General features: G+C 38.8%; 1 protein-coding gene across 2 annotated transcripts in view; it reads left to right on the top strand.

The window, feature by feature from the left end:
* Positions 1-14,095, top strand: part of CPNE4 (copine 4) — a 224,005-nt gene that overhangs the window by 101,543 nt on the left and 108,367 nt on the right. For both annotated transcript variants that reach the window (XM_069860027.1, XM_069860026.1), the window contains exon 3: positions 12,324-12,503. In XM_069860027.1, coding sequence (XP_069716128.1) covers positions 12,324-12,503 — 180 coding nt within the window. The remainder of the gene's footprint in view (positions 1-12,323; positions 12,504-14,095) is intronic.

Here is a 14,095-nt window from a genome sequence, read left to right as displayed (position 1 = left end):
GAGGTGATTTTTTTGGTTTTCTTTATAGCAAATGAATTTTTGAAGGAATTTGAAGTTATTTTGCTAAGACATGACATAACTCTGTGTACAGTCTTGCACCTGGCAAGACACCTGAAGTCACAAATCAGCTATTGAAAAGCATATATCACAGATGAGGAAAACGCCTCTGAGCTCAGAGCTCTCCTATGGACAAAGGAACTTGCTATTTTTTCTGTCCCTGTGGCTTCAAATAACAAGGTGCTAAAACTTTTGAGAAACTTATAATATTATAAGTACCCAAATTCCTTGAAAATTCCAGTTCCAAAGTGATTCAATCAGTAGTGTAATATCGAATCATTCTGGGGCATGTATAACTTACAGAGATAAGCTTTTATTTACAATATATAGAACATGATAGTAGGAAATAGGATAATAAGATGTGTGTATGAAAGAAAATAAATAGTCCAAGTTGCTTATAATAGACATGAATCACAAGAAACCTGTTATTTTTCTAGGCAGTCATTCCAAAACATGCTCTAAACTCCCAGGTTCCATGTAAAACTGGAGTTGATTTAGATGGACCTTGTAAATTGTTACTTCTAGTAAAACAGTATGTGTTTCACATAATAGCATGTTGCCTTCCTACTGATAATGCCTCGATGATGTAATTGATTTAGCAGTAAATTAATACATCTTTAATTATGAGCACTGCATTAGCAAATGAATTTCTTAAACTAGCAACTTGACTAGGCCTGTATCAATTGACATAATTCATTAACCCATATAAGAATTCATATTAGTTATGCTTAACTTGCCTGAGTGTATCAGGCAGGAATTCTTTCTCGGCATAAAAAAAATATCAAATCACTATTTATAGTCAGTTAATTAAAAAGCAAATTACTGAAACAGTGTAGATTCCCTACTTAGTATAATGTAGTCTCACTAATATTCAGTGAGCAAAGGATCTTCCAATTACTTCATTCTCCTCTGTTCTCAGTGACCTGTGAGTTCCTGAGAAATGGTGTGAGGCCAGATTTTTCTCCTTCTGAACAATCCTGTGCCACCATGCAGTCTTCTAAAGGCCTCTTTACAGGCTGAATTGTTGCTTAACAGCAGCAGACATCTGCGCTGGTTTTGGAATGGGCTGGCACTACAAACACCTTTTTCTGCCTTATAAATTTCTTGCCCTCCAGAACAACAGGCAAAGAAGAAACAGATCTGTGATTGCTGTGGAAGCCTGTTGCCCAGGATGTGAGATTGTTTAAAGGTGGCAATACTAAAAATTAATTCTGGAAGTCAGTTTGGAATAATGAAAGATGGAATTAGCAAATAAATAGAGTAAGTCTGAACTCATTGATTTGGAGCGCAGTGCTGCAGTAGAACCTGATTTTGTGAGTACAGTATTCTGGCAGTGAAGTGAGGATGCCCTAGTGATGGCATTTGAAAAACAAGACCTTTAGGTATCTGGTACATTTTAAATCATATTTTAAAAAAACCCAGTCATGTAGCATTTTTTGTTACTGTCGTGCAGGCAAGGTCATTCATTGCATTGTGAGTCAAAAGAACAGTCAAAACAGAATTTCCTTTGAAAGTGAAGAACTTAACATTTCACTGATCAGGAGACATTAAAATATCATCTGTATGTGAAAAGCAGTCAAGTAATTGATACGTACCTTGATAAAAAGTTATTGCTCCTTGCACAAAAATAACCAACAAAGCAATGTTTCTCCCTACAAGCAGGCTGCTGCTGAGGAGCTAAGTAATGATGACACTGAAACTCCTTTGGGGAAGACTCATATTCCCAAGGCTCACTTGCTCATCTGTGGGGGAAGCTGTGTGGGGAATATATGGCTGAAGAGCTTTCAGATGGCTGCATAGCCCTCTGGCTTTCAGACTGCTTCCAGGCACTGTGCTGCTGACTAGCATTTTGTGGCTAGTCAAGAGTGGAGGGAGCTAAATGGTATAATATGTTAATGTTTTGTTGCCACTTTGAAGGATCAGTCTTGCCCTCTACAAAAAAAGCCTCTATCCTCAGGGATGTGTAAATTTTAGAAGTTTAGTTGAAGCTCTCAACATTAAGGGAAGATTAAGGAATAATAAATGGCAGTCATCATAGTCTTTGAATATCTGGGCTATATTTGGGATATAAGGTAAAGGATGATTTTGCATCCAGGATTCAAGGCTCAGCTTTGAGGTAGCATTCAAGCATTTTTAGTGAAAAAATGAATTTTTTTTCTTCTCATGTCAGTGTAATTGCATCTGAGCAGGTTAGAGGACATTATCCCATTAATTGGTGTGGGGTCCTTATCCACTTGAGTTGATGTTTGCAGAGCACTTGTTAAATATGCATGGATATTTTCTGTCCCCGACTGATTTTTATGAGGTCCTTCTGGAAGTACTGCCTGGGTCAGGAAGTGTTGACTACATCAGAAGATGCACTCTTTCATACCAAAATTTCTATGGCTTCCAATGTTATATGGTTGTTAAGGCTCTGAAGGTCTTACCGGAATAGGATAAAGGGGTTTGATATGGGTAATTCCATGTACTGTCTGAACCCTCTAGCAGAAGTAGCTTAATCATTACTTGTCTTTATTTAGTGACTTTGCAGCAGGTAAGCTGGTGCAGACAGGAGTGCAGCATTCTTATTGCTGCCTCCTCCAAAACACAACTCAGTCCATGGCCACTGTCACACTTGAAGGGATGGCCTCCAGAAATATTGTCTCCTGCATATGTTGGCCTTGTGCAAAGGGAGCTTAACCTCTGGTGTCCAGGAGGAGCAGATGGGTTATTTTCAGACCTTTCCGGGCAAAAGTTTCATCAAACTTCTTGTTTAATCTAAGTTCATGTTCCAATCAATAGAAGACGCTTTCATTGGATAATGCCTGCCAATTTCTGTACTTAGTGGGATGCAGCAAGTGGGACTCACCCCCTGTTATAGAACCACATGTACTTTGTGTAGGTTTTTTACTGCTTGTGTATGAATTAGATTTTTTGCTGTTTACCACTAGGCCAAATCAGCCCTTCAGTCCTTTGTAAAAAAATGTAAAAAAATACTTTAATTGTGATTTAATATTTTAAGCATTTTAGTATTTTTATATTATTTATTAATATATTAGTATAAGTTAATTAAAATTAATACATGTTAATATTCAATATATTGTATCCGGTGACTTTAGTATTTTATATGCTTTTTATTTGGGGTTTTTTTGAGTGTTTTTTTAAATATCATTGGTATGTAATAGCAGGTCAGAATCTACTCAGATTGCACTAATGTCATTCAAATAAAACTGTCACAGAATCATGGCAGAACAGGTGTCCCAGCACTGACAAATGCTGACAGACTTCCATCAGCAATGTTATCAGAAAAGCAATGAGAGATCCAGAGGACTTTCATCAAAGTCTCCCAGCAAAGTAACAGTTTTAATCCTCTTTCTTTGCAGTCCATGCAGTGACTAAGAATTATCACTCCAACCCAAAAGATTTGGGTTTCATAACATTAGGCTGAGAAGACCCAATGTCCTCGAGAAATGAAAGTATTTCTTTCCAGAAGAGAGTAAACTGAAAGCAGGTATCTAGTGCATTCAGGGATGGTGTGTGAGTATGCATTAATGCATTAGTTGAGCACTTGTTTTTTTTTCTCGCATATCTGAGCTTTCCTAGAAGACGAGAGGGGAGAGATAACTTTGTACTTTCGAGTATATTTATGCAACCTAGTAAGCCTAGAATTACCAAGGAGGTTAATGATGACAACTGCACATGGTCCTAAAGCTAAAGGGTGGTCCTGTAGCTCCCCCAGATTTGTGTCTTATTCCAGAAAATTTGGATTCCCTTGGCACAAGTGTTCCGAATCAGTTTAGATCTTGCTTTCTTCATATTGGGGATTTAGCTTCACTCTTTCCCATCCCGGCTGAAATGATCTCTCTGTTTAGCGCCTGAATAATGTTACCAAAATTTCTGTGCCACTAGTAGTTAGCCTGTATTGTACCCACAGTTTTTTGCAGGTTTTCCAACTACGAGAGCTTGGGGTTTCTCAGATGAGACTCTGAAATCTGTACTGCCAAAGAAAGATCAGATAGGTCCTCAAGTGCAAATATTGAGTATCTGTCTGTGCAGTGGCTCTTCTAACTATATCATATTTTGTTTCTGAGTGGATGAGACAAACTATATGCAAATAGGTATCAACAATCATATTTCTCGTTTTAAAAGCTATGAGTGCAGAAGGCAAACTCCATCCAGGAAATTCTTAATGAATTTATACATAGTATATATTATAAGTTATCTGTGTCCTGCTTCAAAGCAGTGAAAAGCAGCAGAGAAACTAAAAGTAATTAAGCAGAGGATAGTTAGTAGCCGTGATCAGAGATATAGACTTTCTTAATGAAGAATATGTTAATTAAGATATACTACTGCTTGTTTCATCTTAATTCCAGTTGTTTAGACTGGAGCCCTTGACGCCAGGGTTGTTCCATATTAGTTTTTCCAGTGCTTGAAAGTGGGTCTTCCTGGTTGTGACTTGGAGATTTACAAGCTGTCTAATAATTACATCACATAAATAAAAGAAACTACTTGTAGATAATTTCTAGACTGTTCACGTTAAGTGCTTCTCTTCCAGCCAACTTGCTGCCAAAAAATTTTTGCTGACATTGACAAGATTGTGCTTAGCTTTGAGCTCTACAGCCTAAAAAGAGTTAAACATCTATTGGTTTCTTTTCAGTGTTTTCAAGCATCAATTAAACTGAAAACAAGGGTTATAAAGTACAGTGACCTTTGAAATGACTTATCATTTGTGGGATAGAGTTGTGATGGTGTGAAAGCACTGTTAATAATAAAAAAATATTAATAATTTCCTCAGGGCCTGCTAAGCAAAGTGTAAATTGCTTTCTGCTTGGTATCAAATTTTCATGTAAGGTACTGTATCATGGAAATTTTTTGTCTCGTTAAAATTCAGATGACCTAAAAATAATTCTACCCCTTCACCTCTGTACATTTTGTCATCTACGCTGACAAATGTGATTTTTCTAGATTTAATCAGAGTTTTAAAATTACTTCTGCTGAAAATGCAGCCTGTTGGTTTTCCCTTTTTGGCCTGTGAAATATATGGGGAACAGTCGGTTTATTTGTTGAACTTCAGAACTTGCTAAAAATGTAACAGCCACAAAAAGCATCTTTTGGGCAGAATAGCAGCACCTGATCTCTATTTAATGGAAATTGCATGTTAGTGACTTTTCAAATAGTTTTTTAAAAACACATCAAGAAATGCAGCACAAGTCTTTTGTTCCCTTTAAAGGTGGAATTAGCTGAACCCCATCTTTGTCCTTCATAATGCACTCTCATCTGTGAAGAACAATGTTGTTTTGCAGTATTACCACAAATAAGTGTAGAGATTTGGCAAGAAAAGTATTAGGTGCAAATTCATTAAAAACTGTATAAGCATTAACACATGGGCACCCTGTGGTACATGAATTCCTCATCCTGCATACATCAGTCCTAAAATCAAACAATAGCTCTACCTTTTGGCAACCCCCGAGGCAATATACATAAACAGGTTGTGTTAAGGTTACCTTCCCTCATAATTGCTGTTGGAGTGGATTGCACCCACAACAGAGAAAGGTGGAGGATATGCTGTGGTTACCTTATTGATTAGCATAAATAAAAGAAGTGAGGGTCTCCAGCCTGTGGGTCAGGCTTGTTAATATGTGAATTGAGTTTGGTTCATGCTGGTGGTGATTGCTCCTGCAAGAAGGATAAACAATCCTTTGATGGTTAACCCAATCTCCAAGGGAGGTGTGCTGGTATCATTCCTGGGATGCTTCCTGGAAAGGGAAACAGTACGAGTTCAGGTGGGTTTTTTTTCGGATGGGTTACACCTTAGTGGCTTAACTTGTTTAACCACTTGGACTAAAGACAAAAGTGCGTTTTCCCATTCAGAGTATCTCTGTTTCTTTAAATGCAATCAAGGTTAATAATAAGGGCTACTTTGGCTGGCTCTGACAGATATGGAATAGGTTTCAATAAATACCATGTTCTGCAACACCCCATTCTACTATATTAGGGTTGCAGGGGTGTACTGGCCCTTGTATTGATATGTTTTTAATTCTTATATTTCAGTTTTGACTGGCTCTTCATGTTCTGGGTGCCATTTACATGGTTTTCTTTTCTGTAAAAGGGCATATTTTCCTGGCTTATGATCATAATGGTCTTGCAAATTAGGCAACGGAATTGGATCAAATGGAGTTGATATTTTTTGTGCAATCTCCTGCACCACCTCAAGGTCCTGTAGTTTCTTCAGTTTTAATAATTGGTCTAGTAGTAGAGGCTCAGGTGGAAGGTGAGAATTATCATCATCTAAGCTGTTATTAGAGTCACCCCAGATATCTCTATCCCGTTCCTCAAGGGATGCTATTAACTTTCTAATTTAAACTATGTCAGGGGGTTTTAGAGATTGCATTAACATCATTTCAACACCTTCTCCTAATTTTTGTTCTTTCAATTGAGCTTCCTTAAGTTGTTTCTGCTGTTGTTCTATTTTTATTGATAGTAAAAGTTTAGTAGATTTATGTCCCTCAATTTCATCTTGTTGATTTTATGATATTTTATGGGTTAATTCCACTCTTTCCTTACATGCAGCTTCCAGACATGTTCCTAATATTTTACAAATCATACCTTTAACTTTTCCATCTTTAGTTCAACCCCTTGCAGCATGTAGCTCCTTCTCTACAACTTGCCAGTCAAACCAATTTTTATGAGCACAGTCTTCTGTGAAGGTTCGGTTCGGTTGGATACTATGTTTTTGTAAGTAACTGGTGACACTTATCATCTTGCTGACTACACTAATTTGTCACAGATGCAGATTTTATCAAACTTAGATTTAGCAGCAATTTAGAATTTATTGAGATAGGCCAGGAAATTCTATGATTTCTATTAACACATAATCACCATTAGATCAACAGAGTGATTTAACACGATCTGCTGTAATCAAATCAGCAACTCACAGATTCAAAAATGACAAGGTTCACACTATGCTTAGTACAAAGATAAATCAAGTCAAATGACACACATGGAGATATGCACACACATATACAGAAATTTGTGCATCCTAATATAGAGAGGCTGACCCCGACAAAATTTCCCTCATCTCAAGATTAGTGATATACTCACTTTCAGTGCATCCACGTTCTCAACAGGTGATTGTTGAGTTGTGAGAAGCCTAGCCTTGCCCTGGTCCACACCTCAGATGACCCTGAAGGGCATCCCAGTTCATTGGGAGATGCTGGGTGCTGCCTGCCATTTTCCTGGAGAGCTCAAAGGGTCTCAATTAAGATCGCTATTTTTAGGGTCATAGATGGTTGACTTTGGTCAGTACTTTTTTATTCATTTTGGCACAGCTCAGATCGGGTAATTCTGATGTATTCCACCAGCTATACATGTCCAGAACTTCCTAGATCATGTAGTTCTGGTATTGTCCAGCTCAGGCTGTAATCACAGGTAGCAGCTGTACCAGGCAGTCAGGAGGTGACTGATAGTCACTCCCTAAGACACAGGGAGTCCTTTACCAGGCAGAGTTTTGTGATGGTCCTTTCTCAGGCACAGAAGATTCAGGTGCACTAAGGAAGTGCCTTAATGTTGCAGTTCACTGCATTTTTACAAAGGTGAGGGCACAATGAGAATTCTTTCTCCCAACATACCTGGCTTACCCTGGACCAGCAAGTAGCCCAAAGAGGGGTTCACAAAGATTTGGGTAACCAAAGATTTTCCTTAGTTCATAACACAGCTGTATCATTATTGACTATAGCATTGCCATAGTATTTCATGAGACTGGAAATTTCCTCCAAAGAATTGTCCATGTATTGAGAAGACATTGAATTCTGTGTCCCTTTGACCCTTGTCTGCTCTTCACCTCAAGGATGTCAAGTAACAGTGGCTGAAATTGTGTTGCTTTTTTGCTAGTTATGTGTTTGCTACAAATACAGTGGTGAGCAGATAGGTGCCAGTTATCTGTGTGGGACACTTGAGTTCTCCACACAGCTAATCTGCGCATCATGAAGCATAGCCTTGAGGTGCAGAGCTTCAAGTCCTGTAGATAATTCTCTGCTTCTCTGGTTCCAAAGGGCATGCTGAGAAAACTGTGTTTATGGTCACTTGAAAGCCTTAGATACCAGGTGACAATGCGCTTCTACTTAATCCTTGTTCATCCTTGTTTATGCAATAGCTTATACTTCCATCTAATTTTGATAGAAGAATGAAAACAATCCTCCTCAGGCTGGCACGTTTTCTTCATCTTCACTTTTCAACTAGTGGTGGAAGATCGAGAAGAGATCCTCAGATCATACTTTAACTACTGAACTACTTCTTTGTCAGGGAAGTTTCACCTAGGATGAAGAATTGTTTCCTCCCTGAAATTACCATGTTTATCACAGTTCTGTAGAGCTCCCTGCTTTTCAGTAGCTCACCAGCAAAAGATGCAAACAGTGTAAGATGCCTGAATTTTAGTATTTGTTCACCAGTCTCTTGAGCTTCCTTTAAGTTGATGCTAGTGGACTGTAAAGATAGTTTTGCAGTTCTTCAGCACTGTTGGTGAGTCAAAAAGAAAACAGGCAAACCTTTCTGCTAACTGTCCATCCACAGTGAGTGGTACAAAGAGAAAACAACTTTCAAATGCAGCTTCCAATGTCCTCCGGATTTAACAAGAGGATTCAGAAGGCCCAAAACAAGAAGTCCTTTATCTTCCCCATATTTTAATTCCTTCTATTGAGATGGCGCTTTATGCTGTGGAGGCCTACTTTGGTGTTTGTGTGTCATTCATAGTGCCCCAAGGGGAAGTTCACAGGGTGACTGCATCCAGATGGGCCTGCCAAGTAATCCTGGCTGCTCAGCAGGGTTCCACCTTCTGTGGAGTGACAAGAGCCTAAACAGATGAAGAGGGAAAGCAGTGTGAGTCCATACCAGGAGGTGAAGATGCAAGTCCTTTTCTCTGTATAAATTGTCCTTGAAGGGAAATGCACTTAAAGCTGTATGATGAAGCAGATGTTTGAATTATGGTTTCAGCTGAGACACTGCTCTTTTTAAGGTCAATTTTAACTGTTGACACAGCGCAAAGGTGCATGTAGCTGTCAATTGTTTCTTTTGAAAATGCGTTCTGCTTTAATAAATCAGAGAAATTCCTTGTTCTAATAAAATCCAGAAATAACAGATGGCTTATATGTCGGGCATCAGCAAATCCTAAAGCTGTGGGCATGACCCCTGTCCATGTCCTGTTGAGAAGTCTACCTGCCTTCTGGATTACGTCACCCAAGAGTTTGAGTTTTTGTAACAAAACCAAAAGTATAAGTTCCACTTGCTTATAATATGCTGTTGTTGGACTTTAAAGCTGCCTTCCATAAAAGTAATGAGGATTTAATGTGTTTGCTGATGGTGTTCATTGTGTTTTGCAGACCATTCAAGCTAAGTTCTAACTCTCAAAATGCTCAGTTGATAAGGCTGGGCACAGCCAAACTGTGTTTTCTTTAGGCATTTGAGCCTTCATCATCCATGCAAGTGGAAATGCTGTTACTAATTTTGGGTGACAGTGGGATTAAGGAGGTATTTTATCAGACTGCTATGGACCTGTGTTTCAGGTTAGCATGGAACAAGTCACCAGATTTTGTTTAAGATTAAACAGGTCCTGCAGATATTGGGATAAGATGCTATGCTTAAAACCAAGTCAGCCTTTTTTTTAATTATTATTTTAAGTGTTTGCAGCACTGTACATCATGACCTCCTTGATGATTATCAGCATGAAGCTGCATCTAGCAATAGTATTCTCACTAGTTACCATTAAGGTTTCACACTCATCCAGCATTTCTAAAGGGAGCACTAAGGCTTTGCAATTGAATATGAGAGTAGGAATACCCAAGAATGAACAGCCTATAGCAAGCAGCAGAAGTCAAATGGAGATAAGATCTTGTGTTTGTACAGCATATTTTAACCTAGAGTGTTGTGTGAGGATTACTGAATTTATTTAACTGTTCTGTTGAGCACTGCTTCTCCCTTGTGAGTCACACCAGGGGGTTATCAGTGCTCAGACTTGCTGCACAGTAATCATAGTGAAGGAATGGGGCTGGGCTTCCCGTGCTTCCCATGCCAGACTTTCTAGCCAAAGGGCAAGGTAACTGTGAAATACACTGACAAAGCAGACTGGAGACGGGGTAGGCTAATAGGGCTAATGCTATTGCACACTGATGACTGCTGTGAGAGGCAGGAAGAATTTTATATTGCTTGTGAAGCTGCTGGTATTCCTTCTTTCAATACAGATTTTTCTCACATAATCCCATGATCTGACATGCTGCCTTGATGTGTCGTCTCAATAATGTTGGAAGATTGGGGAAATTCAGTGAAATGGCTATATTTCAGTACTGTGTCTGTCAAGGGAAGAATGTCAGTTTAAACAGTCATGTGTTTAAGCTGTATTGAGCACAAGTATAAATCTTACTGCATTTCACAGTGGAGCAGTAAAGTAGAGATGAGAAGAAACACTGAGACAAACTTCAGTAACTGCCTGAGATCTGCTGTACCAATGAAGCAATTAAAATAACACCATTAAATTAACACTAAATACACTTACAAGGAATGAATTTAGGAGATTGCTGTGGGTATAAAGCAAGATTTAAAACCGATAATTTAAATGTTTTGATTGTTGGATCTGCTGATGCACTATTTCATGAGATGACCTGCAGTTGGATTGAATGGCTTTCCACTTAGAAGAGATCTCAGGGACATTCCATTGAACTGACTGGTCATCTGATGTAGGGAGTATTTAATCTTGTAGCAGTAACAGTGATTTGATCGCAAGTGGAGGTAAAAAAATTATTGAGATGGACTAAGCACCTGAATGAAGGTAGCAGCTATCCTTTCTCACTTTTGTAATTCTTATTGTGCTTTGCACCGCCTCTATCAGATCCATCATTTTCAGCTAGTCTAAGGAAAGAGATTAAAGATTGAATTTGTAAGCAAGGCTGATTTCCTTTTTGTGATGGTCTTGTCTTGACATAGAGCACATTGACACAGCTGTGTGAGGAGGAAGCAATGGTAGCACTGGTTTGCATCTGTTCTATGACTGGTAGCATCTGTTTGATGATTAACTAAAAGACTTCAGCTGTTAGAACTGTCAATCCTGACACCTTTCATGAGCATTAAAATAAATCTGTGCTACCAGTAACTGCTCATTTTTTTCCCCCTGCTTTTGATTTACTTGACTTTTTGTGTCCTTGCCGATAACTACTAGAAAGGCTAATGCATTATAAACTCTGAAAAGTGAAGCAAGCGGCTGTCATTTTTTGCACAACAGATGTTCCTGATCAGGAATCAGACAAAGGATCTCATCAGTCTTCCTCTGAGCAATTTAATTTGTCTGTTCCATGGCACACCAGCTACCTCCTGTCTAGTGACTGACGTGCCCAAGTCCTGCTTCATGTTAGGATCAGTTCCTTTAATCTTGCAGAATTATTAGGATTTTTTTTCTGTACAAGAGCAAAGAGAGTGGAAAAAAGGAAATTGCTTCATTGCTTACAATGTCACCAATAATGCATCATAATGAAAAGTAGCAAAGGCCTATTTCAAAATAGGAAACCCTAGTACTACATTTTAAGAGAACTAGAAAGTACTGTATGAGCACTTTTTGTAAGAAACAGCAATTTAGATTTGATGGTGTTTCTTTTAGCAGTTGTAAAGCTCAGAGGTAGGGATAAGCAGCATATAATCCATCAGATTCTTGGAAAGGAACTTAGGTGGAAACATTAATATATTTTTAAGAAAAGTTGTTTTCTGTGGGTCTCCTTTTCCACTTCTTAGTCATACAAGTTGTCCAAAATGAGCAATTACTGAGGGTTTTGCTTACTTTCCCATTTAGTTTGATAAAAGTGTTTTCCTCTGCTTCTGTTTTGTAGTGATAGATGGCCACTGCCGGAGATGTGAATTCTACAGTTAGTCTATAGTTCATTTCCCCGTTACTAGTCTAGTAAAAAAAGAGAATTGTTTTGCCTGTGCACAGGTCCCGACTGCCACCCCAGTGAGAGGCAGTCATTGCTCACCCTGCAGAAGGGGCTGAAGACTGCGTCCCATGTTTCTATCAATATCTGCCAAAGACTTGCTGGAGGGAGAGGCAATGCACGTTTACCTTATCTTGTGTGTGTGGTCAGCCCTGCACAGAAATGGTAGCTACTGCTGCTCTCCATACAAATGGTTGTGCCCATGACCACAGTCACATCTGTCAGTCTTGATAAATAAGCAAACTGTATTTGAGGAGCTCATCACAGTCCATCACTGATAGAGAGAGAAACCACTCATACGACCTCTTTTCCATTTGGCAGGTTGACCGGACGGAAGTGATTCGAACCTGTATAAATCCCATCTTCTCCAAGCTGTTTACAGTGGACTTCTACTTTGAAGAAGTGCAGCGGTTGCGGTTTGAAGTCCATGACATTAGCAGTAACCACAATGGGCTGAAGGAAGCTGATTTTCTTGGTGGCATGGAGTGCACTCTTGGACAAGTAGGTATCGCTGCCATTTCCCGCCCCCCTTACCTCTTATAATATGTATGTATATGAAATATATTGCTTTGTTAAATGACTGATGAGTGAGATCTGTCATTCTTGACAAAAATTCTTGATTGTTGCTTTGAACAGGATAATTGAGAACTTCTGCTGATTTGATTTACTGCTCTTGTATAGCTTCAAGTCAGCCAGTGCTATAGGAAACTGAGCATCAGTGATTGGCCTTGTACATTAAGAGCCTGGGCTCATTACACTACTATTGAGGAATAGACTTATTTGGGAGAAAGTTATTGTTCCTAATGTTACATAGTATTTAAAGCAAGTTCCGAGTGCAAGGAATGCTTACAAATACACTTTACTCACATAAGGTAGTGCCTGGTGATGTGGCAAATAGAGACATAAGGTTGGATTCATTCCTCTGACTCTCAGTCATCCAAAAGTTAGTTTTGTAGACTAAGTTATTCTTCTGATTTCCATCTTTAGTTCAGTGGAGAGAAACAGACAGTTCCAGCAGTTGATTTGTTCCACCTGAGACACCATCATAGATTAGGATAAATTGCCTTCAGGAGACACCTGTCTTTATCAGTTATCAAGAGAGTCTAGACAGCTGGCTTAGAGTAGATAGCTAACTTTTTAGATAACTAAGTTTAAGAGTGATGAATCCTACCCACAGGATCGATATCTAGAGGTCATCAGAGCCAGATCTGCAGTGACTTCCTATATTGCTGACCAGTAGCATGCTACAGTGTCCCAAGTATAGCAGGTTATTTCTAACTAGCAGACTTTTTGTTATGCAAGATCTCATAAGACAGATCTTTGCTCTGTCCATAATGACAATGCTGAGGATGGTCTCAGTTTCACTGAGCTGAGATCAGGCAGTACTTTTGTTTACATTATCCTTTGCACTACTTCCACAGACATTTGTAATCTGAATGTGGTAGCTTGGCATGGAAGATGTTGCAAAGCCTTTCTTTCTGATTTTCTCACCTTTTATTGTTGCCCCTTCAGCCCCACTGCACATGAATCCCTTAGTTTTTCTTATCAAAGCCAAATGGGCCAAACAAGCTGAAAGAGGAAAAGTCCTCTCTGTGAGAGAATGGAATATATATATTTACTAACTTGGAAGCTCAACATGAAGGAATTCTTATTTAGGATATCTGCAGTGCACAATAAAGTCTGTTCTTTTTGACAGACGTCTTGCAGCCGTAATCGATGAAAAGAAGCTATCCTATAACACTAAGGAGAGTGAGAAACAAACTAAAACGTTACTACAACATTCTTCTTGCTTAATTGGCTTGAAAATGAAGGGGGAAAAATGTCATTGCTGTTGCCTGTAGCATAAATGTCTTTATAATTATTTGATCTCTATAAATAACACAGCTGGGTTGGTTGCAGTGTAATTTTGATGGTAACCAAGAGAAAATAATAACAGTGTGAAATCTGTTCACAGTAATGTAGCCTTGAGGACTCTGATCTCATATTTAGACTTGGCAGGGGGTGGAGGGAAGTTGTTCCACCCTCTTTTTAATTTTTTGACTTACATAATTCCTCAACTGATTTTAATCCCCCCAAAATTATAACCAGAACTG

Source organism: Phaenicophaeus curvirostris, chromosome 6 (assembly GCF_032191515.1).
Source record: "Phaenicophaeus curvirostris isolate KB17595 chromosome 6, BPBGC_Pcur_1.0, whole genome shotgun sequence".
In the NCBI taxonomy this organism is placed as follows: domain Eukaryota; kingdom Metazoa; phylum Chordata; class Aves; order Cuculiformes; family Cuculidae; genus Phaenicophaeus; species Phaenicophaeus curvirostris.
This window is presented reverse-complemented; position numbering and strand designations above follow the sequence as displayed.